The sequence below is a fragment of the Nilaparvata lugens genome, chromosome 3, assembly GCF_014356525.2.
Source record: "Nilaparvata lugens isolate BPH chromosome 3, ASM1435652v1, whole genome shotgun sequence".
NCBI classification, from domain to species: Eukaryota; Metazoa; Arthropoda; class Insecta; order Hemiptera; family Delphacidae; genus Nilaparvata; species Nilaparvata lugens.
This window is the reverse complement of record NC_052506.1, coordinates 43,866,685-43,894,671: the sequence shown is the minus strand read 5'-3', so window position 1 is coordinate 43,894,671 and position 27,987 is coordinate 43,866,685. Positions and strand designations below refer to the sequence as shown.

General features: G+C 35.8%; 1 protein-coding gene across 1 annotated transcript in view; it reads left to right on the top strand.

Annotated features, from left to right (window-relative positions):
- Nucleotides 1–27,987, top strand: part of LOC111058185 (protein artichoke) — a 105,383-nt gene that overhangs the window by 50,344 nt on the left and 27,052 nt on the right. Inside the window, exons 2-5 of the mRNA XM_039422797.1 lie at nt 740–962; nt 3,683–4,122; nt 5,685–6,192; nt 6,805–7,177. Coding sequence (XP_039278731.1) covers nt 740–962; nt 3,683–4,122; nt 5,685–6,192; nt 6,805–7,177 — 1,544 coding nt within the window. The remainder of the gene's footprint in view (nt 1–739; nt 963–3,682; nt 4,123–5,684; nt 6,193–6,804; nt 7,178–27,987) is intronic.

The window sequence follows — 27,987 nt, the reverse complement described above, 5'->3', positions numbered from 1 at the left end:
TTAAGATTCAATTTTAATTGATAAAAATTGTAATATTACGACTGCGATGTCTATTTGTTTGTATTTACTTCTATTTAAATCCATGAACATGTATTGATATCCATGAGCATCTATTGGTATCAATAGAGTTTTTCTATTGATTTCTATGGATCTCTTCCACTAGGGTATTTGAAGTTGAGTTTCATCATAATCTCAAGATTATTTATTGATTTTATTCTCATAAAATAGACTGCCTACCGTTAATCAGTTCATATTATAGGGGATGATGATGGAACTTTTTATCATAAGAAAAAAGTGCATTCCAAAAGAGAAATTGCATAAAAAGGAGTAAATTATAGTGTAATTTTCCAGTGGAATAGGTAATTATATTCTAAAAGTTGAAAGGAAGGTGGACCTAGTGGTACACTCAGTTCATTTTCATTTCTATTCATGAAACTTATAAAAAAAATGTCGATGTCACGCAACCGCTCAATAGTTGAGATGAATGAATTATATTTGTCATTTCCATGATAAATTTGTTTTATCATATTATATAGAATCACTAGTACCCTTCTACTTTCTTTGATAACACGACTGGTTTCAGGTATCCATCCCATTATCCAATATTCCTTTATATTGGTATTGAAAAATTTTGTTGAAAATCATTAATGCAATTAAAAAATGTCCAATATTCTATTGATAAAGGTATTGCAAAATGTCAATGAATTATGTCAATCAATGGGAATGATGTGTTGATCAGGTGCAGCAACAGCGATCTGGCGAGCATGTTGGCAGGCCTGAAGGCAGTGGCCAGCCTGGTGAAGCGCCCCATCGACGAACTGATCGTGGAGAACAACCTGCTGCCATCACTGCCCGGCCGCGCGTTTGCCGAACTGCCCGTCGTGCGGCTCATGGTTCGCGACAACGGCTTGCAGCGCGTCAGCGCCAACTGGCTCGCCGGTCTCGAAACAACTCTCGTAGAGGTAATTACTGCACACTATATTAACACAGAATATATTTTCCAATCGTGGTACCTATCGGTTCAAAAATTACTTAAGTACCAAAGAATAATTCACCTCTCCTTAATAAGAGGGATGAATGATATTTTTTACTTTCCTTGTCCTATAACCATAGGTAAGGAAAATATTGTTTTCCAAAAAAAATTAAGGTACCCCAATTTCTAAATTTCTATACGTTTCAAGGTCCCCTGAGTACCCAAAACCCACTTTTTTGGACTCAGGTCCAAATATATATATATATATATATATATATATATATATGTGTGTGTGTGTGTGTGTGTGTGTGTGTGTGTGTGTGTGTGTGTGTGTGTGTATATGTGCGTCTGTGTACATGATATCTCATCTCCCAATTAACAGAAAGACTTGAAATTCAGAACTTGAGGTCCTCACAATATAAGGATCCGACACGAACAATTTCGATCAAATGCAAGTCAAGATGGTGGCTAAAATGGAGGAAATGTTGTCAAAAACAGGTTTTTCGCGATTTTCTCGAAAACGGCTCTAACGATTTCGATTAAATTTATATCTAAAATAGTCATTGATAAGCTCTATTAACTGCCACAAGTCTCATATATGTAAAAATTGCACAAGCTACAGCATTCAGAATAACATACACTACTGTAGAATTAATGTCCAGTTACATTTCCACCTAAAATTTTAAAAAATCTGGTGTGGTAGGCTACACTCACACAACTTTCCTTGCTCATTGAACTGTGAGCCTCATTCTTAAACGAGAATAATTTAGGGGAATAACATAATGACGATTGGCAGCAACATATTTGAAACTACGATCAGACTACTGGGGAATAACATAATGACGATTGGCGCAACATATTTTTGAAACTACGATCAGACTACTGTATATGTGTATATAGGTATAATTTTATTGTTTTCAGAGTTATTTTTCCTTTGCATAAAAATTGTGAAATTCGATGACTTTTTAAAAGTTGTCAAAACAGCTGTTCTACAGATGAAATATTTCGACTGAGTTATATGTTCTTTTTATAAACACTGCTCTATCCACCTACCTCATGCACCAGAAGGAGGTTACAAAGTCCATTTCTCAAGGATGGGGTGGGCCCCCCATTAGTTTCCCAGAAATGAGACTCACTTCAGTTGATAGGGCTTATGAATAGCTATCCATGGTATGAATTTGAAGATAATCGTTAGAGCCGTTTTCGAGAAAACCGTGAAAATCATGGTTTTTCAGTAATTATCCGCAATTTTTCTCAAGAATATTACGGAGCTCCTGAAATTTTCGCAGAAATGAGACTCATGTCAGTTGATAGGGCTTATAAATAGCTATTTATGGTATGAATTTGAAGAAAATCGTTGGAGCCGTTTTCGAGAAAACCGTTGAAAACATGGTTTTTTAGTAACTAACCGCCATTTTTCTCAAGAATATTACGGAGCTCCTGCAATTTTCCTAGAAATGATACTCATGTCAGTTGATAGGGCTTATAAATAGCTATCCATTGTTTGAATTTGAAGAAAATCGTTAGAGCCGTTTTCGAGAAAACCGTGAAAAACATGGTTTTTAAGTAATCATCCGCCATTTTTTCCGCCATCTTGGATTGAATTTTATGGAATTTCTTATTGTCGGATCCTCATGGTATGAGGACCTTAAGTTTAAAATTTCAAGTCAGTCGGTTGATTAGGAATGGAGTTATTGTGTTCACAGACATACATACACACATACACTCATACACACACATACACTCATACACACACATACACTCATACACACACATACACTCATACACACACACACAGACCAACACCCAAAAATCATGTTTTTGGACTCAGGGGGCCTTGAAACGTATAGAAAACTTGAAATTAGGGTACCTTAATTTTTTTGGAAAGCAATACTTTCCTTACCAGGAAAGGAAAGTAATAGGGCAAGGAAAGTAATAAGCTGGAAATTTGAGAAAATGTGATTATTCAATTGCAAACTTTTGGCATCTGTTGATTCTATTAAATGATTGACTTTGAAGAGATAGCAGACCTCGTATGTGTCCAGCGTTATGACCCTGTCACCATCTGGCTCAGATCTTTGTTTATAAGTAGACTTGAGATGCGCGTGAACACTAGCGTCAGGTGATCAATTTTCATAACGGCAAGGAAAGTTGTGAGAGTGCACCACACCAGATTTTTATATAATTAAATTATCTCGATAAATATAATTTTTTGTATTTCATTTTGCATTTTGTGTATATCTTGCATCGAATAGGCCTATATTTAGCAGTGTAATATTTTTGCATTATTCTTATTCCCATGTTAATTTTCAATAAAACTAAATAATCAGCTGATAATCCTTATTTCGGATTATTTAAAATAGAAAAATTGAACTGGATATCAAAATTGGACCTACAGTAACTTTTCCTTTCATATTGACGTGGCTCAAGATTTCTGAAACTAACGAATACCATGACATTTTATTATCTAGAATCGTTGAGTTATAAAAATGGACTCACAAGTTTTTCCTTGTCTTCTCTTCCTTCCGCATTTTTCCTTTTTCCACTACTCTTTCTTACCAGTCCTCACCCTTCACTCGTTACATTTATAGCCTCTACCTGCCTATATTACATGAAAAACCATGGATGTGACAGAGTATGTGATCATTAGATGTGATATTAGAACTCTCACAGACTTAATATGTATAAATGAATGAATATTGGATGCAGGTATTCATAGTGGAGCCTGAGCTGCGAAGTCTGCCCGACGACAGTCTGGAGACACTGTCGAAGCTGGAGGCGATAACGATATTCGCGGGCAAGATCACGCGACTGCCCACACTCACCAACCTGGCAGCACTGCGCTACCTGCACACGCAACTGCCACTGCTGACCGAGCTGACGGCGGGGCGCTTGCAGCGACTGCCCGCCCTGGAGCAACTGCACGTGGTCTCATCTCCGCTGCTCGCTCGCCTCGAGTTCGGCGTGTTCACGGACTTGCCCCGCCTCATGCTCGTCAACTTCACCGGCTGCGGCATCTCAGCCATCCACCCACGCGCCCTCACCCGCTTGCCCGCCCTCGTCGAGCTGTCCTTCTCCCGCAACCGTCTCGTCGATGCTGGTGCCGTTGGCCGGTCGGTGCGTGAGTTGCCAAACCTCACAGTACTCAGGTAAATACAACAAACATGTTTTTCCCAAGTAAATAATCACCCCACCACATTCTATTACCCATTATATTACAAAATACTTGATCAATTTGAAAAATACTTGTACCACAGGGCACAGTTCCACAATACTATTTTTAATTTGATGATGCTTTGAAAATGGATATAGGCTAAAAATTTCAGCCAAATCTCATTTGCCGATGATACAGCACTGGTATTTTCTGGTGAAACCTTGGAAGAAGTGTATGAGTGCTAATAAAGGCAAACAAGAACAGATACAGTACATTAATTTTTCCCAATATAGACTGGACAACCATATAGCTAAATATAAAAATAAATTTAAAATGCAGTTAATTAATTAAACTGTATTTTTCTTACTTCATATTCCATTGCGAACTGCGATTTTATTAATGTATCAAATTATTAGATAGGTAGTTGTAACCATTAGTCTATTAGTCCAATGACATATGAAATCAAAACATCACAGTAGAAACAATATAGTCTACTTTTCTTTGTATTATAATTTTGATGAACTGTCCATATCAAATGACTTGAATATTATAATTTTTGGATATAACAAACTTGATAAGAATTTGGTAAGATTAATAAAATTAATTGACCGAATCGAAGCTGAGGTCTTAGTTTCGACTCAATCGGCTTTTGTCTGTTTGTTTGTACCGCAGTTACAGTCGCAGTTATTGAACGATTTGGATGAAATTTGGTATGCAAGTTCTTTTTGAAACAAGGCGCAGAAACGTATGTGTAAAGATTTTTGATAAGACCTTCGGTTTTAATATAAATTGTGCCGCTGGAATGCTATCGATAGAGGACAAGAGTTGTCAGCGGTGAACCTTGAAACGTCTGAGCCGCTCCAAATCATACTGTATTTATTAATTGAAGAAAACTTCTCACTTGATTGTACCATTTCTTCCCTTTTCAAAAAGATATTTCCGTGTTTCATAGATGAATAGTTTCTAAACCTACCGAACCGGCCGGACACATCACAGCTTAACTAGTTAGCTCTTGTTTTCGCTTTAGTATGAGATCGGAAACCGACTTGTGAGCATAAACATTCTGCATAGGCATAACAAGCCGCCATAACATTGAATCCACTTTTCATGAAAAACATTATTAGCAACCTCCTGTCATTGTCACCAACATACTCATGTTATTTAGAATCATTTCCGTCTCACTATCTCTGTGAGACGATTCATGGTCTAAATTGCCTACTGCATATTCCATTTTTCTGTCAGTTGACCGATTTCTTATAATTGATTGTTAGAAAATTTGTGGTATTGTAGATATGGGGACGATATGAATGTACCTCCTTGAGAGACATTTATAAGTCCGGTGTCCCTGGAAATAATGTCTTTAGCACTTTAAAAGGCGAAAATAATAGATGTCATGTATAAATCTTCACAATATACTGTACTTTCTTAATGGCTCTTCTCATTAGTTTGAAAGTTGTAGGCTATTCATGAGCGAGGTCTACTGTTCGCAGTAGAACTACTAGTATAGTGGAATATAGTGGACTGTATTATTACACTCTTTCTTTCTCTGATTGCCAGACTGGACAGCAACTTGATCGACCGATTAGTGGAAATGTCGTTTGTGGACATAGCGCCGGTGCGGGAGATTGACCTCTCCAAGAACCGCATCTCAGAGATCGCGCGCGGGGCCTTCCACCGGCTGCCCGCTCTGCGCATGCTCGACCTCAGCGACAACCGCATCCGACGCATCCACCCCGAGTTCTTCCTGCAGCCCTACAACAGCGACCTGGAAGAGCTGATCCTGGTGAGGAACAGGCTGGACCATGCGCTGCAGCTGAGGACCATCCTGGACGCCTTGCCGCGCCTCAAGCTGCTCGACCTCAGCTACAACATGATCCGCGACATCAACTACGACAGCATCCAAGGCCACCCCACCCTGGAGCGCCTGCACCTCGACCACAACCACCTGCGCCAGGTGGTGCGCGAGGCCTTCTCCGGCATGCCGGCCCTGCGCGAGCTTCGTCTCAGCAACAACTTCCTCTCCAACTACCTGGAAATGCCCTTGTGGAATCTGCCCTTGCTCAAGGTACATTCTGCTTTCCAATGTAACTCTGTTACAAGTTACATCTCTCTCGTATGATGAGAAACAGAATTCGTGAAAAGATCATTAGTTCTTATGGAAAAATATTCAAACATTGACAGAATATAGTATAGACTAGTAATTGATTGAAGGTTGATCGGATTTGACAATCTAAAGTAATAAACTAGTACTTAATAGAACTTAACACCTTATAAGAATAAGGATAGTAACACCTTAACCGATAAAAATTGTTAGTAAAACACCTTCAATTCAATTCATTTCATTAAAAACACAAAAATTTCACAAAGTTGTGACAGCAGAAATAACACAAAATTGTGACAAAAACAATTATTATTATTATTCTGAATAGCTATATCAACTTATCTTATTCTTATACGGCTGGAGATGAATTCTACTGGTATAAGTAACACACTTGTTTGCAATTAGGCGTAAAGATTTTTTTACTGTTTCTAATTCTTAAGCTAATGATTTAAAATTAAATCCTATTATGAAAAGTGACGGGTTGAAATGATAAAAAAATCCGAAATTTTCAGATTCAGAATAATTGTTGTACAATATTATGTTCGAATTTCTAAGCCTGAATTAAATGTTTTGCAGGGCCTGGATTTGTCTCACAACGAGTTCCGCCGACTGGACCGACGCGTGCTGGCCAACCTGCCCTCATTGCGCAGACTTGACATGAGCTCCAACTCGCTGGTGATGATCGACCCAGCCTCGTTCCTGGGCACTCCCTCGCTCGAGCACGTCAACCTGTCGCACAACGCCCTCGAGGCCATCACTCCGCCCACCTTCCCCCACCTCGCCAACCTCTACGAGTTGGACGTCGGTCACAACCGACTCAAGACCATTGTGCCTGGTCTGCCGCGTGCACTCGAGTACCTCTACATGCCCAACAACCTGCTGACAGCTCTGCCCAAATCACCTGCACCTGATCTGCTTTTGCCCGCTCTCAGACTTTTTGATGTCACAGGTAATGGAAAAACATGTATATATAATTTAATTTATTGAATGTGATGAATAAAACATTTTTCTCTGTCATGTAACTCATGTCAGAAGTATTCATTGAACATCAGAAACATTTACAATAAGTAATTTCTCTGGATGTCGTTCAACATCCAGAGGAGTTTATCTATAAGAGAGAGTAGGGTTGTGTTTGTTCGTGTGTTCGTTTGTTCAAAATATGTCACCTTGTGGATTGCATACCGGTAAAACGGAAATGATTTAGATCTCCAAATTTTGCACATAGATGTGCAAAAATTTTCTTTCGTGGAGTGATTTTGAGGAGTGATTCTCCTTTAATAAATAGACTGTGTTATCTGTAATGATATAAATAATTTCGCTAACATTGATACTGACAAATCGACGGGGTCATCCACCAAAACATTCGTAGTTATAATAAAAACTTTTATTCTTCCGTAGTTCTTTTGCAAGGCCTTCAAGTTAAATTTCATTGTATTATCCTTACGGAAGCTTGCTTTAATGATGATAGCGATTTGAATAACATTCAAGGATACACTTTGCATAGGTCCTATAATAACTTAAATAGTAGCGATGGTATTGTCATCTATATTGATAGTAGCCTATCAGTTACTTGCAGTCAGCTGTTACTGGGTGGAGTGGCCACGAGCTTATCTCTCAATTTCAATTGGGAGGGGGTTAAATTCGATCTGTTGGCCGTTTATCGTAGTCCTAATTCCAGCTTTCCACAGTTCATCGAGGGTCTCTGCATACTATAATAATGAATTTCGCTATTCCAAATTATGTAGATTTGGTAGATATTAATTGCGATCTTCTACAACCTAATCCTTATCCATTACGTGACGATTATTTGGACTCGCTATGTGAGGAAAATCTGATACCGTGCATAGAAAACATTACAAGACCGGTGGACAGTAATAGCTGCTTAGACCATTTTTTTCTAAGACGGATGAGTAATTTTTTTGCAAAATCAGTAGTAAATAGAATCAGCAGTGACAGAGATAATTTTGCTACATGTATTATTTATCCTTCACACCCGAGAAAACAAAAGACCTGAACAACGGGAGGTAAAGTTAATACGTAACTGGTCCAATATCAACATTTCTATATCTCATCAAAACTGGGATCACGTAATAGCTGTAACTGATCTGAACACATCCTCAAAATAATTTTATCAGTACCTTACAAAATATAATATCATACAAAACTGTTGAAGTTGCTAATAACGCAAAAAATTCTAGGCTCAAACCATGGATAACTTATAATGTGGTTAACTCAATCCGCAATAGAGACAAACTTAGAAAACAGTCACAAAAACAACCCTTCAACCTGGCTCTAAAAAAGATATATACGGTATAGAAATGTCCTTCACTCAACTATAAAACGAGCTAAATTCACTTATTATAAAAATAAAATAGATACAGCGGGAGGAGACCCTCGAGAATTCTGGTCAGTTGTTGATGAGATTTCTGGTCAGCCCACTCATAAAGATAAGTTTCTGGTTGACGGTTTCAATGACGGCAACCCTGCTCCTCCCCCCAAAGGTGGAAGAGATTTCTAATGATTTAAATCGATTTTTTGCCTCTGTGGGGGCGCGTCTGGCTGCGGCGATCCAACCCTCTGGTCCATCTGAGGTGAGGGACTCCGACTACGCTACCGGTGCCGTGTTTGAGCTTTGTCCTGTTGCTGAGCATGAATTGCTGACTGTGGTGGGCAGCATGAGGGGGCGTTCTGCGCCGGGTTGGGATTCAATTCCGACTCAGCTGTTTAAGGATAATGTGCATGGGCTGCTCATCCCGCTTTTACACATAATTAATCTCAATATTTCCTCTGGCAGTTTTCTGGAGTCTTGTAAATTGGCTAAAGTTATACCTATAGGCTATACAAATCTGGCTCAAAATCAACTATAAGAAGTTTCCGGCCAATTTCCCTTCTGATTGCTCTAGCTAAAATAATTGAGAAATGCATGAAAATTCAAGTCAATAACTACTTAGACAACAACAATATCATTTTCTAACAACCAGTATGGCTTTAGAACCTCTAAAAACACATCCGATGTTCTCTTTTGAAATTAACAAGTATGTTACCACACAATCTAGTAATAAACAAGTTTTAACTTCTTCTCTTGATTTAGCCAAGGCCTTTGATTCAATAGATAGGAATATACTTTTCGCAAAACTTGAAGCAATTGGCTTCAAGAATCTCACCTTAAGATGGTTTAGAAGCTACTTTGAAGATAGATCACAGAGAATATCATTCAATGGCACAGACAGTGATTCTATTGCAGTTGATTATGAAATGGTACAGGGGAGTACTTTGGGCCCTCTACTTCTCATTACATCATTAACATATCCAGGTTGCACCTATATGATCAATTATTCTTCTTTGCCGATGACACGGCACTTGTGTCTACAGGCTGCACATGGACTGAAACATTCAATAATGCTTCCTCTGATCTCGTTAAACTGAAAAATTGGTTTGACAACAATGTGTTGTCAATTAATAATTCGAAATCCAAGTTTCTACCTATATTCCTTCGTAATAGCTCCGGGCCCAGGGTGCCCAGGATGCATGTTTACATTTAAGTTTACATTTGCAAAGTAAATTTATGAAGCAAATTTTGCTTTCCGAAAAAAATTAATGTACCCCAATTTCTAAATTTCTATACGTTTCAAGATCCCCTGAGTCCAAAAAAGTGGTTTTTGGGTATTGGTCTGTATGTGTGTGTGTGTGTGTGTGTGTGTGTGTGTGTGTGTGTGTGTGTGTGTGTGTGTGTGTGTATATGAGTGTATGTGCGTCTGTGTACACGATATCTCATCTCCCAATTAACGGAATGACTTGAAATTTGGAACTCAAGGTCCTTACACTATAAGGATCCGACACGAACAATTTCGATCAAATGCAATTCAAGATGGCGGCTAAAATGGCGAAAATGTTGTTAAAAACAGGGTTTTTCGTGATTTTCTCGGAAACGGCTCCAACGATTTTGATCGAATTCATACCTAAAATAGTCATCGATAAGCTCTATCAACTGCCACAAGTCCCATATCTGTAAAAATTTCAGGAGCTCCGCCCCATCAATGCAGATAGATTCCCAATTATCAGGCTCCAGATACAATTGAAACAAAAAAAATCAAGTGGAGTAGATTGAGCATGAAAATCTCTACAATTAAGGTTCAGTAACATTTTCACCTAAAATTGAAAATAAGCTTTAAATTCGACAAAATGTGATTATTCAATTGCAAATTATTGTTGATTCTATTAAATCATTCACTATGAAGAGATAGCAGACCTCATGTGTGTCTCCATCGTTATTGCCCTGTCACCAGCTGGCTCAAATAGTAGACTCGAGATGTGCGGTAACACTAGCGTCAGGTGATCAATTTTCATAACGGCATGGAAAGTTGTGTGAGTGCGCCACACCAGATTTTTTTTAATTTGTTTTATTATTGCTAGTGTTTGCCTTCTGTCTGATAATTTGTGACTCCTCCCTGCACACGGCAAATCATCCAGGCAGGGAGAATTTATTCATGTAATTCATAACACTCTTATATTTTGTAAATAATATGTAATATTTTATGAATAAACCAATTTTAATTTGAATTTGAGATTCTAAAAATATCAATCTCGTGCATCTAGAAGCCCAAATTTCAATTTTCCTCCTAGATTTTTCATAATTAATGTTCAAATTTCATTATGGTACATAAAATTTTATACAGCGAATTCACCAAATCATATTTCATGATATGATAGAAATTAGAAAAAAAAAACAGCTGTTCTATTATTGCTTTCTACCTGATTCTATTTGACCTCAATAACATTGTTTTGATAATATTGATAAATATTTTAAATAATAATAATAATAATATTATTATTATGATAATACTATTGTTTTGATAATTGATAAATATTTTTATTTTCACAAACTCTGTTTAATATTATGGTGAATGTGAAGCAGCTGCATCAAATAAATTATCTCAAAAACATCTGTGTAGAAAAAACATAGTTGTTTTGAAACTTCGTTTTTCTGATGCAATGTATAGGCCTACACGTGGCGTGGATTATTAATTTTTCAGCTAGAACAGTTTTTAAACGTCCACAGTTTTATCAATGTTGTACGGTATCGGCAATGCAGTTAATACGCATGCAGTTAATAATTATGTCTCTGAATAAAGGTGTTGATATTTTTACATTAAGAAATTATTCTCTCCCATTCTTATTTAATTACAATTTTAAAATTATTCGAGCCCTGATAGAATGATTGACTCGATGGAAAATACAGTCAGTCGAAAATTTTAATATTGAAATGAGGTGTATTTTGGCAAGCTGAACAAAAATATAAGGTCCTATGCACCTTTTCGATATTTTCTTCAAATGAGAAATTATTTTTTGTTGGTTGTCAAAACTTACCCTGCAAGGGAAACTATTCAACTTATCCTATCTTTTAGTAAAATAACAATTATTTATGTATTGAATAACATGTTTCTTGCCAACAACAATTTGTGAATTTAGATATGACCTACACTGTAGATTTATATAATTATATTAATTAAATACATGGGAATTGAAGTATTTATTCCAGTCAGTTAATGGTTAGTTGAAGAAATTGATTATCAATGAAAAAAAAAAATTATTATAATTTTATCAGTACAGAATTAGTTGAATGAATTGTCGTTGTACTGAATTCTTGGTCAACAACATTTTTTTTAATATTGGTAATTATCCATTCATTATTTTTCAAGAAGTTATTTTATTTCTAACGATTCTCACGAAATTCAGAACATAGTGAGCTTATAACATAAAGATTCGATTGCACTAGGTCTCATCCCTGGGAAAACTTGCTGAAGGACATTAAAAGGATAATGTGGGACTGTGTCAAAATTATGACTCAGCTGTTGAACTTTTGTAATCATTCAATCAGGTACTTAGTGCCGGTTGCAAAAAATCTGGGTTATTTTCAATCCTGATTAATTCCAGTAGATCCATCTTTTTGAAATGGTCTTCTCTGATTTGGTTCGCGTGAAGTTGATCAGGATAAAAATTCAACTGGCTTTTGTGCAACTGGGCTGTTATGTTTGTTGGTTCGTTATTAATCAAACACAAAGTATTTATTAAATGAATATTATGCACGAAGCAAATACAACTATACAACTCATGATCATGTTGAAGAAGAAGTATCGACTTGTTACAACTCTCGATCAATACATCGACTATCGATATTACAGTATCAATAACTTCATATTATGACATCTCCCTTTTTAAACAAAACAAAATCATCTTATATATATTTTTTTACTTTTTACTACAACATAATAATTCAAACATTTCTTACAAAACATGATCCTTTAGATACTTGGGTGCATGTACATTTATTTTAGGGCGATCCCTTATTGCAACACAATTTTCAGTTTCATTTACTCTGCTATCATCATTGACATTTTCAAATACAAATGGAATTATTTCATGGGCAAGTCTAAAACCTTGACCAGCATAAAAAGTGATTGAACGGGTATTTCTAATTGTCCGATTCGTTTCAAATTTGGCATACAGGATGATATACACCTATTTAACATACTGTTGAAGTTTCATCAGAATATAATGATGTTTAGGGGTGGTTAGGGGTAAAAAACCCTATTGACCAGCATAAAAAGTGATTGACCGGGTATTTCTAATTGTCCGATTCGTTTCAAATTTGGCATACAGGATGATATACACATGTCAAACATACTGTTGAAGTTTCATCGAAATATAATGATGTTTAAGGGTGGATGGGGTAAAAAACTCTATCAACCAGCATAAAAAGTGATTGATCGGGTATTTCCAATTGTCCGATTCGTTTCAAATTTGGCAAACAGGATTATATACACATATTGAACATACTGTTGAAGTTTCATCAAAATATGATGATGTTTAGGGGTGGTTAGGGGTAAAAAACCCTATTGACCAGCATAAAAAGTGATTGACCAGGTATTTCTAATTGTCTGATTCGTTTCAAATTTGGCATACAGGATGATATACACATATCAAACATACTGTTGGAGTTTCATCAAAATATAATGATGTTTAAGGGTGGTTAGGGGTAAAAAACCCTATTGACAGCATAATAAGTGATTGACCGGGTATTTCTAATTTTCCGATTCATTTAAAATTTGGCATACAGGATGATATACACATATTAAACATACTGTCAAAGTTCCATCAAAATATAATGATGTTTTGGGGTGGTTAGGGGTAAAAAACCCCATTGACCAGCATAAAAAGTAATTGACCAGGTATTTATAATTGTCCGATTCGTTTCAAATTTGGCATACAGGATGATATACACATATCAAACATACTGTTGGAGTTTCATCAGAATATAATGATGTTTAGGGGTAGTTAGGGGTAAAAAACCCTATTGACCAGCATAAAAAGTGATTGACCGGGTATTTCTTATTGTCCGATTCGTTTCAAATTTGGCATACAGGATGATATACACATATTAAACATACTGTTGAAGTTTCATCAAAATATAATGATGTTTAGGGGTGGTGGGGGTAAAAAACACTATTGACCAGCATAAAAAGTGATTGACAGGGTATTTCTAATTGTCCGATTCATTTCAAATTTGGTCAATGGGGTTTTTTACCCCTACCACCCCTAAACATCATTATATTCTAATGAAACTTTAACAGAATGTTTAATATGTGTATATTATCCTGTATGCCAAATTTGAAACGAATCGGACAATTAGAAATACCTGGTCAATCACTTTTTACGCTGGTCAATCACTTTTTATGCTGGTCAATAGGGTTTTCCACCACTAACCACCCCTAAACATCATTATTTTTTGATGAAACTTCAACAGTATGTTTGATATGTGTATATCATCCTGTATGCCAAATTTGAAATGAATCGGACAATTAGAAATACCCGGTCAATCACTTTTTATGCTGGTCAATGGGGTTTTTTTCCTCTAACCACCCCTAAACATCATTATATTCCGATGAAACTTCAACAGTATGTTTGACATGTGTATATCATCCTGTATGCCAAATTTGAAACGAATCGGACAATTAGAAATACCGGTCAATCACTTTTTATGCTGGTCAATAGGGTTTTTTACCCCTAACCATCCCTAAACATCATTATATTTTGATGAAACTTCAACAGTATGTTGAACCACCCCTAAACATCATTATATTTTGATGAAACTTCAACAGTATGTTTGACATGTGTATATCATCCTGTATGCCAAATTTGAAACAAATTGGACAATTAGAAATACCCGGTCAATCACTTTTTATGCTGGTCAATCACTTTTTATGCTGGTCAATAGGGTTTTTTACCCCTAACCACCCCTAAACATCATTATATTTCGATGAAACTTCAACAGTATGTTTGACATGTGTATATCATCCTGTATGCCAAATTTGAAACAAATCGGACAATTAGAAATACCCGGTCAATCACTTTTTATGCTGGTCAATAGGGTTTTTTACCCCTAACCACCCCTAAACATCATTATATTTTGATGAAACTTCAACAGTATGTTGAATATGTGTATATCATCCTGTATGCCAAATTTGAAACAAATTGGACAATTAGAAATACCCGGTCAATCACTTTTTATGCATGTCAATAGGGTTTTTTACTCCTAACCACCCCTAAACATCATTATATTTTGATGAAACTTCAACAGTATGTTTGACATGTGTATATCATCCTGTATGCCAAATTTGAAACAAATTGGACAATTAGAAATACCCGGTCAATCACTTTTTATGCTGGTCAATCACTTTTTATGCTGGTCAATAGGGTTTTTCACCCCTAACCACCCCTAAACATCATTATATTTTGATGAAACTTCAACAGTATGTTTAATATGTGTATATCATCCTGTATGCCAAATTTGAAACGAATCGGACAATTAGAAATACCCGGTCAATCACTTTTTACGCTGGTCAATCACTTTTTATGCTGGTCAATAGGGTTTTTTACCCCTAACCACCCCTAAACATCATTATATTTTGATGAAACTTCAACAGTATGTTTGACATGTGTATATCATCCTGTATGCCAAATTTGAAACAAATCGGACAATTAGAAATACCCGGTCAATCACTTTTTATGCTGGTCAAGGTTCTAGGCAGTCCCTTATTTCATTCTCAGTTTAATTCATTCTTACATCATTATTATTATTTTCAACTACATTAAAATCATCATTATTGTTTTGAAAATAAAATGGAGTTTCTGATTTGAAAGTATTCAAATGTTTTCTATTTCTTCCTACCCTTTGTCCTGACTCTACTCTATACGATCTCGGTCCATCTGCCAATCCTAATACTAATCCTTTTTCCCTTTCCTTAGAAGAATTTTTATTTACAAAAACTTGATCTCCAATTTTCAATGGTTTTTTATTCATTGCTCCTCTATTATAGTAATATTTTTGACGTTCTTGAGACTCTTTCAATTTATTTCTAACTTTCTTATACTTATCTCTATTTACAAATTGACTCAAATTAGGCATTAAATGATTCAATTTCCTACCCATCAATAATTCTGAAGGTGACTGCAATCTAGCTGACAAGGGTGTGCATCTGTACTCTAACAATGCTAAATAGGGATCTTTACCATCATACATGGCTTTTTTCAGCATAGTTTTTACAATATTCCTACCTGTCTTTCAATCATACCATTCGATTGTGGGTATTCAGGACTTGACGTTTTATGTACAAATTTCCATTCATTGACAAACTGCTTAAACTTAACATTATTCAACTTCATTTGTGGACCATTGTCACACCATAAGATTTTCGGTATTCCATGCCTAGCAAAAATAGATTTCATTATTGTAATTACAGATTCAGTTGATAAGTCTCTCAACAATCCTATTTCTACAAACTTAGAAAAATAATCAATCATCAAAACATAATATTTTCCTTGTAGTTTGAAAAGATCCATTCCTACTTCTTGCCAAGGACTATCCGGTATTTCTCTACTTACAAATGACTCTTTTCTGTTGCAATTACAGAAGATCTTATCTTCACAAGATATCTTCACAAGAAGATATCATATTAGTTATATCATTGGACATTCCAGGCCAAAAAATACTATTCCTAGCTCTTAATTTACATTTTTCTATGCCCATATGATTATAGTGCAAAACATTCAACATTTCTTTTCTCATACTTGTTGGAACAACTATACCATCATTTTTAAACAATAAATCATTAGCTATATACAAATCTTCCCTATATCTGAAGTAAGACTGACAGTCAGAAGGTACTTCTTTGATACTGTTAGGCCATCCATTATTTACCATATTTTTGACTTTACACAGAGTTGGATCTTTTGCTGTTTCAATAACTAACTTATCATGATAATTTTGAGCAAATTCATTATTTTCTGTCAATACACAGATTTGATACTCAATTTCTTCACTAAGAGGATCATCTTCATAAGCATTGAAATGTGTTCTAGACAAACAGTCAGCTATCAGTAAATCTTTACCAGGTTTGTACACAATAGTAAAATCATACTGCAATAGTCTCAAACGAATTCTTTGTAATCTAGCAGGACATTCACTAAGTGTTTTTTTGAAAATACTCTCTAGAGGTTTATGATCACTTTCAATAGTTACATGCTTACCAAATATATATTGATGAAAACGTTCACATGCAAAAAGAATAGCTAATGTTTCTTTTTCTATGATTGCATAATTCTGTTGAGTGCTATTCAATGACTTGGATGCATACTCTACTGGTAAATTATTTTGAAGTAAAACACAACCTAATCCATCCTTACATGCGTCTACAGATAATACAATTTCTTTATTTGGATCAAAAATTGCAGAACAGGTTTACTAGTCAATATGCTTATCAACTCATCATATGCTTTGTCATGCTCAGAATTCCAATGCCAAATAACATCTTTTTTCAGTAATTTTCTCAAAATTGGAGTTTTGTTTGACAAATTCGGGATAAATTTGGAAATATAGGTTATCATACCCAAAAATGTTTCCAAAGAATTCACATTAGTTGGTTTTTTCATTTCAATAATAGCCTTGATTTTCCTATCATCTATTTTAACATCATCTTTTGATATTAAGTGCCCCATGTAATTTACTTGTTGCAATTTAAATTTACATTTGTTTGGATTGAATGTTACATTATAGTCTCGAGCTTTTTGCAATACAATAACTTGCAATATTTTATCATGTTCTTGCTCAGATTTGGCATAGATAATCAAATCATCAATGAAAATGGATACACCAGGAATAGGCTATCACCAAATATTTTAGAAAAACATTTATGAAACACTTCTGATGCTACAGATACTCCATAAGGCATTCTCAAAAAACAGAATCTACCATATTTTGAATTTAAATTTACATTTGTTTGGATTGAATGTTACATTATAGTCTCGAGCTTTTTGCAATACAATAACTTGCAATATTTTATCATGTTCTTGCTCAGATTTGGCATAGATAATCAAATCATCAATGAAAATGGATACACCAGGAATAGGCTATCACCAAATATTTTAGAAAAACATTTATGAAACACTTCTGATGCTACAGATACTCCATAAGGCATTCTCAAAAAACAGAATCTACCATATTTTGAATTGAATGTTGTATATTTACTACTTTCATCACTAAGTTTCAATTGGTAAAATGCCTGATTAGCATCTAATGTACTAAACATTGTACATCCACCTAATTTCCTAGCTAATTCTTCAAATGTTGGTAAGTAGAAATGTTCTCGCAATAAATTTTTATTTAAATTCTGTGGATCAAGACAAATACGAATTTCATTATTGGGTTTTTTCACCAAGACAATACTATTTACCCACTCGAAGGGCACAGTTACTTCTCTGATTATTTTAGCATCTAGCATTTTATCTAATTCCTGTTTGAATTTTTCTTCTAAATATACTGGAACTTTCCTAGTAGCTTCAACTTTAGGAGTACCATTATCTTTCAGATTCAATTTACATTCAAAATCTTTAATTTCACCTAGCCCTTCAAAGATATCTTTATTTTGTTCAATTATACTATTTTTTGTTGTTGACACTGTATCCATTCTCTTAATTAAATTTAGTTCCTCACAAGCTTCTCTACCTAGAATAGGAGGTGCTCTAATGTCTACTATTTGGAAAAGTAATGATTTCTTTACATTATTTTCAGTTTTACAAGGCACTTTACATTCACCAAGGACTTTTATTTTTGAATTATCATAATTGAATAAGATATTATTTGACTTACTAATTGGAATTCCCTTTAATTTTTTGTACTCTGACTGCGGAAGGCAATTACATTGAGCTCCCGTGTCTAATTTGAAATTAACCTTTTTATTGTAATTTATTGTGATAGATGCATACCAATCTTTTCCCTTACAGAAGGTCAGAGTTCCACAAAATAAATTGTTTGAATTGTCAGATTTTGTACTCACCAGACTAACATTTTGTTTCTTACTTCTACATTTTACTGCATAATGGCCTCGCCGTTTGCATATCGCACACTGTCTATTAAAAGCAGGGCAATTCCGTTCAGCATGATCTTGTCCACATCGGCTGCAATCCTTAATAATATTGTTACAATTGTGTTGATTTCTTGCCTTGAAGCCATCTCTTGTAGGTTGAACTGGTTGGTAATTTCGGTTGACTGGTTCACGTTGCTGGAACTTGTGTTGCACTTGTTCTGAACGATTTTGGTTAGGATTATAGTTTTTATTTTTCTCCTGATTCACAACGTTGATCGTGGTTGCATGTTCGTTTAGAGTTTTCAACTGTTCATTGGCCAGCTCTGCTGTACGACACATTTTTCGAGTGTGAGTTTTTATTGTTTAGTCCACCAATAATTCTGTCTTTCAATAAACTGTCCAGCATATTACCGAAACCACAGGATGCACTAAGTTTCCTCAATGATGTGTAGAAATCATCAAAAGATTCATGACTATTTTGGGTTCTTGAGAAGAAAATATGTCTTTCAACTGATTCATTGCTGCATGGAATGAAGTAATTTTCGAAAAGTTCAAATGTCTCTTGTACAATTTCTTATCTGCTTCACTAAGTTGAAAAGTATTGTATTTTTGCAATGCTTCTTCTCCGATGCAATGTAGTAAGATCGCGATTTTAACAGGTTCATCTTTGTCATCCCCACCACTTGCTATCATGTACAGTAGAAATTGTTGTTTCCACATTTTCCAATTTTCTGATAAATTTCCTTGGAAACTTAATTGTTTTGGAGGTTTTAGCGATTCCATGACTGAGAAATTTCACACTAAGTTCAAATAGAATAGGTTTTTACAAATTGAAGATCCAAACCGAAACGTGTTGAGCTTTGAGGTTAACTGCTGAGAAGGTTTCCATCACTAAGATTTAAGATATTTCTGGACTACGTTTCAAAACCAATACTTTCACTACCGACTTTTTATTTATTTATTTAAAAATTAGCACCTAGTCTGAGACTAATAAGCTATGTATTTTATCCTAATTTTACTAAATGAACTTTTTCAAACCTCATCCTATGATTCAGTTTGTCTAGTTTTTGACTACAATTACTTAGTCTAGTTTGTATCCTATAAAATAGTTTCATACAATCAAGTTAGTAGGCCAATAATAATTTGTTTGGTTTGAAGGGATGAACATTTCACTATCACTAACACCAGCTTCAAGCCATCAATTCACAACACAAATTTCACTTCACTAACTCATGCGGTTTTGTTCTTTTGAGCCTCCTGACCAGACTATCAACATCAAGCAGCTGGATTGCCTCTATATTGTCGTGCTGGTGGAGTCTCTCTTCATGCTTGGCCGCAAAGTGCTCAATAACTTTCGTGACTGTCTCCAATTGAAGGTCGCGATGAAGATCAGCATTTCTGATGTACCAAGGAGCGTCAACAATATTTCTTAGTACCTTATTTTGAAATCATTGGATAATTTGTACATTGGATGGTTTAGTACAGCCCCAAAGTTGAATGCCATAAGTCCATACTGGTTTCAGTAGCTGTTTATATAGTAGAATCTTGTTGTATATGGACAGCCTGGATCCTCTTCCCAGCAACCAATACATCTGGTTGAACACTTCAAATGTCAGCCTACTTAACTCGATTCCTGGTTTCTCTTGTGCTGATAGTTTCTCTAGGGCAGTAGATAATCATGGCGGCTCAGCAATCCTCGTGAGAAATGATGTTAAATATAAAGTTAGAGGTGATTTACATGTATTTAATAAAGAAAAGGTATTTGAGGCATCGTGCATTGAGCTTACCAGACCTAAGGTACTAATAATATCCCTCTATAGGATCCCCAGACAAGAGCATGTAGGAGAATTTTTTGAAATACTTGACTCTTTCCTCCATCACATCGGTGTTGGAGTCAGGTATGAAAACGTCTTTTTTGCAGCGGACTTCAATGTGGACTTGCTTGGTGACAGCGATGATGCTAAAACTTTGGTTGACATTTTTGCATCATATGCCTTATCCCCCAATTTCATCACCCCAACCAGAGTAACATCAATTTCTGCTACCTGCATCGACAATATCTTTTCTAAAAATGATGTGGAAGTCAGCAACGGAATTGTCCTCAGCATGGGGTTCTCTGACCATAAGGGGTTGTTTTTACCCATGTCAGAGAGAGTCACACCTGAGTCAAAAGTTCGAAAAAGTGTGAAAATGAGAAACTTCTCTATTAACAACTTCAAGGTATTCAGAGACAAGCTCTCTGTTGTAAATTGGGATTTCAATGAGTCTCTCACAGTCAATGAGAACTTTGATTGCTTTCTAGGAAAATTCCTGCCTATATTCAATGAAACATTCTGTGCCATTCCTATAAAACAAAATAATAGAAAGGGTTGGATTACTGCTGGAATTGTAACGTCAAGTAGGAAGAAAAGAGAATTACATAAACTGTACATGGAAACACAGGATCAAAACTTTAAAAATTATTACAGATCGTATAATAGAATATTCAAAAGTGTCATTAAACTTGCCAAAAGGAAATATCATGAAAAGTACTTAGAGATAGCCAACAACAAAGTAAAGGCCGCATGGGACATAGTGAAATTTGAGCTAGGTAAGCACAAGAATAAAGCAAGTATAATCCCATCCAGAGCAAGAATCAATCCTAGTTCAGTAGCAGAGGATTTTAACAGTTTTTTCATCGATGTTCCAAACCGTGTTGGAAGTACTCACAATCTGCTTGCTTCAACAAGAAACGTGGTAGGTAACTGCAGCTCTAGGATGAGATTTAAACTTCTTAGTCCCAAGCAAGTGGAGGTGCTCATTAAATCGCTTAAAAATAAAAATTCAGCTGGATGGGATGAAATTCCAGTGAAAGTTTTCAGGATGGTTGCTGATATATTGTCTGAACCCTTGTCCAGGATCCTCAACCAGTCTTTTACTGTTGGCGAGTTCCCGCATAAAATGAAGTATGCACTGGTAAGACCTATTTTCAAGAAAGATGACAAAGAGGACTTGAACAATTACAGACCCATTGCCATCCTCACAGCCTTTTCCAAACTTTTTGAGAAGGCAGCTAATGAACAAATTCTTCATTTTATGAGAGTGAATAATATAGTCTCAAAAACACAATTTGGCTTCTTAAGGGGACTCGATACAGAAGCAGCTCTAATAAAATTTTTCAATACTGTGTCGGCAAGTTTAGACGCCTCCCAGCAGGTGTGTGGAGTGCTATGCGATCTGTCAAAAGCATTCGATTGCGTAAATCATGATATTCTTGTTGAAAAGTTGAGAAAATATGGCATTCGGGGAAGGGAACTGTGGTGGTTCAATTCGTTTTTGAAAGAGAGGATGCAGGCCACCCTAATAAACCATGACAATAAAAATTATCAATCAAAATGGGCTGTAATCAATGCTGGTGTACCACAGGGCTCCATCCTTGGTCCCACATTATTTATTATATTCGTAAATGATCTGTCATCTTGCTCTACTAAGCCACTTATTCAGTATGCCGATGACACATCATCTATTATCACTAATTCAAGTTTGAGAGCTGTAGTCACCCAAACACAGGAAGAGCTACTGAATATCAAGAAATGGTTTGCTGCAAATGGTCTGTCTATGAACTCAAGTAAGACCAAGTTCATTACCTTCCAACCCCCCCATTTTGCATCCAGAAACTTTAATGAGTTGGCCGATTTGAGTGTACCCCAGCAGAGCGTTGCTGTTGATCTTCTAGGAGTAACACTAGATAGTAGATTGGACTGGTCAGTACACACTCAAAAAATATGCTCCAGGGTTAACTCGGCTATTTTCTCTCTGCGAGTGCTCAAAAACACATTGAGCTTCAAAGCCCTAATGGTGGTATATTACGGTTATCTTTTTCCTTTCCTCAAGTATGGCATAACCCTTTGGGGAAGATCAAAATTCTTCATCCAAGTATTTAGATCTCAGAAAAAAGCATTAAGAGTTATTTTTGGTAAGCCCCCCCAATATCCCTGTCGAGAACTATTCCTGAGTAGCAGGATACTTACACTGCCGTCACTGTATATCTTGGAGATCTGTTCATACGTTCACAAAAACCTACCAAACTTCACCCGCAATAATGAAATCCACAGTTACAATACAAGGCACTCATCCTCCCTATCAGTGGCTGCTCATAGAACCGCCATGTTTGAAAAATCTCCGCAATATATGGGCCCAAAAATATATAATAGATTACCTCAGGATATTAGAGACATGACGGACTTACGAAGATTCAGAGGAATGTTAAAGAGGTTGTTACTTGAAAGGCCATACTATTCTGTGGATGAGTTTCTGCAGGAGTGATATATTATTGTTCCTTGTCTTTGATTCTTCCCAGGTCCTTGTACATAGGTAATCTTGACTAACTGCGTTTTTATATATACTGTATATATATATATATAATATATATATATATTATATATATATATATAATATATATATATATATTTATTTATTAATATTTCATGTGACTATTGTATAACTACAGTATTTTAATGTATCATGATATGTGTTGAGAACCTCCTTTAGGTTGCTCTTTTTGACTTATCCCCAGTCTGATTATTCAGATGTTTGGGATGAAATAAAAATAATAAAATAATAATAATAAAAAATTCACATGTACAGACTTGGTATCATTTAGTTTAATTAGCCAATGATTTGTCCATGTGTTTACTTCATTAACTGCTCTTTGTAACTTTTCTGTAGATTCCTCAATATCTTCTGCGACTGAGAGAATAGCAGTATCATCTGCAAATGTAGCTATAGTGACTCCTGCTGGCTTTGGAATGTCACTAGTGTACAGTGTATACAAAACTGGTCCTAGCACACTTCCTTGGGGTACACCAGCTTTAATTTGCCTTAGTGTAGAATATTCATCATCCAGCTTCACTCTGAAATATCTCTCGTCCAGGTAGGACTTCAATAATTGGCTATATGCTGCGGGTAGGACTTGTTCTAATTTATGGCACAAGCCTTCATGCCAAACCTTGTCGAAAGCTTGGGCAATATCCAAGAAGACAGTAGAACATACCTTTTTCTCCTCAAGGCATCTTTCTATTACATCTGTTAGTCTGTGTACTTGATCAATTGTTGAATGTTTACTACGGAATCCAAACTGGTGAGAAGGTATAAGTTGTTTATCCTGTAGAATTGGTTTTAATCTTGCCAACAGTAATCTTTCAAAAAGTTTTGATAGTACCGGTAAGAGTGATATTGGTCTATAAGAGGTTACTTCATTTAGTGACTTTCCGGGCTTAGGTAGCATTATAACTTCGGCTACTTTCCATAAACTTGGCACGTACTTTAAACGGAAAGCTGCATTGAAAATATGACTCAATTTCACAATTGCTTTTCTAGGAAGATGTTGAAGTATTTCTCCTGTTATGAGGTCATATCCGGGTGATTTCTTCTTTGCCATATTATTTATTTCTTTTTTAACTTCTCTTGGCGATGTTGGAGGGATATTATCCAAAAGTCTTGGCTGTATGATTACATTTATTCCATCATTGAGCACTCTATCATCATGAGGAGTAAATGTTTTCTCAAGATGGTTTGCAAACAAAACCACTTTTTCCTTACTGCTGTGAGCCCATGTTCCATCTTCTTTTCTTATTGGTGCCACTTGTTCCACTGGTCTCTTTATTTTCTTTGTCGCTCTCCATAGTGAGTAGTTGGTACTGGCCTAATTACTTAGTTCCTCCAGGTAAGTGTTAATCTCTTGCTGTTTTATTTCATGTATTGCTCCTCTCAAGTTCTGTGTAATTCTATTCAGTTCTATTTTACTTCTTGGATCTCTTGTCGTTTGCCAGATTCTTCTAGTTCTTCTTCTTTCTGCTATCAGCTCTCTTACTTGTACTTGGGGGTAGCAATTACCTTCAATTTTACTCTGAAGTGGGGGAGTGTTTTCCCATGCAGATTGTTGAATGCTCGTTACAAACTCTTGTACTTCATTTTCCAGCTCTTCAGTCGTTTGTAGAGATGTGTGTAAATCAATTTTATTTTCTATCATGTGCTTTAATGATTCTATGTCTGTATATTTATTTATTAGTTGTGGTGCTCCGGGTTTTTTCACAGCAGAGCTATGGATTGTGAGGACAATTGGTGAATGATCGGAGTTAAGATCAAATTCTTCCTCAACCTCTATAGTGTTGGGTGATATGTACTTTGTGATGAAGAAGTCTAACAGGTCTGGGATCTTAGCTCTATCTGTTGGCCAGTAAGTTGGCTTCCTTGTCGAATGTACTTCGCAGTTGTATTCATCAACGGCCAGTTGTAACTCCTTCCCTTTGGTTGTGGTTAGTCTCGAGCCCCATCTAGTATTCTTCTAGTTGAAGTCTCCACCGATGATGAATTTTCCTGTGAAATTTCTTAAAAAATCACAGTAATCTGGTTTCTTTAAGCTGAATCGAGGAGGGCAGTAGACAGCTGCGATCGTTATCATTCCACTCGAATGGCATGTAAGTTTCACTTTTACAGAAATTGACTGGAACTCTTGCAATTCTATTTTCTTATACTCATGATGAATTAATTCTTCTTTAACCATCACCGCACTTCCTCCACGAGCACTGTTCTGGGGATGTACTGCATGATATATTTTGTAACCTCTCATTTTCAAATATGATTGCTTTGTGAAATGTGTTTCTGAAATTAGGCAAACATCAATTTTTTGTTCAATTAGAATTGCCAATAGATCATCTTTATGCTGTAATAGACCGTTGGCGTTTCATGTCATTATTCTAAATCTACCTTCCATATTTCTTGTAAGTGCTTTCTTTCACTGTAGTATTTTCTAGTTTTTCTAGTCTAGAAAGAATTGTTTTATTGAATTGCTCCTGCCTAACTAGCTTTTCAAGAATTAATTGGAGTTGAGAGGCTATATTCAATCCTAAATCTTCACCTAAGCTCTGCGATATAAGTTGGGTTTTCTCATTCATTTTGTTAACTGGGACTTGTTTTACTCTATCCGAATAAGACTGATTCTCAATAACTCGAGCATCTCTTAATACCCTTTGAGGCACAGTAGTTTTATTTCCCTCATTGGTTTTTGGTTGTTTCTTCTTATTCCGAAGTGCTTGCAGTTCTTGTGCCACTAGACACCCTCTATAATTAGCTGGATGTTCCATTCCACAATTTTAGCACTTTGCTTTTTCTTCTTTTGGCTTTGTACAGCTGGTGGTAAGGTGGGGACCGGCACATTTCACACACCTGGGATCTTTCCTACAATATTTTTTAGTATGCCCCCAGGCTTGGCAATTTTTGCATTGGGGTAGGAATTTCGGCTTCTTAATTGGCACAACCTCAATTTTCATGCCCATGATTGCATGGATTTCATAAATCTTATTTATATTCTCTGAATTATCAAAAGTGAGCATGAAAATTGGAAGTGGTTCTTTAGTCTTCCACTGCAGTATGTTTACAACATCCAGAATTTTAAATCCTTTCTCTTGAAGTTCTTCCTTTATATCACCTGGATCGCAAGTGCTATGCAATTTCTTAACAATTACTCTAATAGGTCTAGTTTGTTTGTTTTCAAACGAAGACCAATTCATATTTTCTTTGTTCAGCACTGCTGTAGCTAATCTGTAATTCTCTTCTGTGTTAACATTGAGTTTTAGACTATCATTATTCAGTAAAGTCACCTTGTAAGAATTTTTCTCCATTTTTTTATTTAGAATCTTATAGATAACTTGATAATTTTTAATATTGTATAATATGATTGGTGGTGGTTTCAAAATTTTATTTGACTGTTGATTGTTGGTGGAAAACTGTTCATGTCCAGTGTCATCTTTCGATTTATTCTCTTTATTTGAAGAAGCATTTCTCTTATTTCTTGAATAGAGTGGAGGTGATTTTTCTTGTGATGGAGGCGAAAGTGAAGTATTCAGCTTCCTCTTCTTAGATCTCCCATTTTTCACTCTCACCCACTCCGTCTCCTTGGCAAGTTCCTCCTCATCTGTACAGTAACTAGTACTACGTGATACATTTTTAACATTATCAGATTTTCCACCTTTTGGTTGATTTTTCTTAATTGTTGTTGATTGGTGTTGATCCGACTTACCACTCTCTACAACTTTCAAATTGTTGGAAGCTGCAGGGGCCGAGTTGAAATTAGCGCTCTCTAACTGACACAGCTTGATTTGAAGTTCTTCCAGTTTTTTTTCAAACATGTTGTTTTTACTTTCTGCTACTCGCATCCTATTGTCAGCTTCCTTCCATGCATTATATAGTATTTGCTCTGCCGGAGTTTTAAGCTGGTCTGGTTGAATTAATTTTTCTGGTGATGTATCTCCTTCATTCATGGTGATTGATGGTGGTGGTGATGAATTGCAGCTATTATCTTCAACTTCTTCAAATTCTGGAATTAAGAAAGTCGAAGGTTTAACTAGTTTCCATTCCTTTCCATTCATTATTCTGATTAATATAACTATTACGACGGCTCAGCAGTTTTTTCTCGCCAGTTGGTTTTTCGCGAGGTGACCGACCGCGGCAGGCGACGCGAACGTACGGACGCGAGCGCGCACATGCGTACTACTTCCACTCACAGCCGGCTCTATTTTTCCTGCGTAAGCAAACCTATTGTTCTATTGAATATAGTAAACGACACTAAACTACACTAAACGACACTACTATAACTATGTATACTATTGCTGAAATACTATTAAACACTCTCTACATGTTACCACTTCGGTGTCTAACCGCTGACTGATCACTACCGACTGCGCCATGTTATGTTTGTTGGTTCGTTATTAATCAAACACAAAGTTTATACACAAAGTATTTATTAAATGAATATTATGCACGAAGCAAATACAACTATACAACTCATGATCATGTTGAAGAAGAAGAATTATCGACTTGTTACAACTCTCGATCAATACATCGATTATCGATATTACAGTATCGATAACTTCATATTATGACATGGGCCTTTGTGAGGAAAATTTTTGCATTCCTCTGGGAATCAATAGTCTCAATTTACTGTGATCAGATAGAACATTTCTGTATAAATGTTAATTATAATTTCTTCTTTCGTAATACATTTTTTATGCTTTTGTACTCCAGAGCGAAGCTCGGTCCCCGATATTACTATAATAGAGGAAAGAACTGGCTTATACACGTACGGAATAGAAAAATTATGTTCGACACATAATCACGTCTTAACTACTGGACTGATTAACTTGAAATTTTGAATATATATTCTTAAATAACCGAGGATGGTTATAGGCCTATTTTCCATTCTTCAAGATTTGATTACATCAAGTTTTCAGTTTGGTCAGTTTTAAAATAGACCCTTGCGAAGCATGGGTTACCTGCTAGTTATTTATAAATTCAAAAA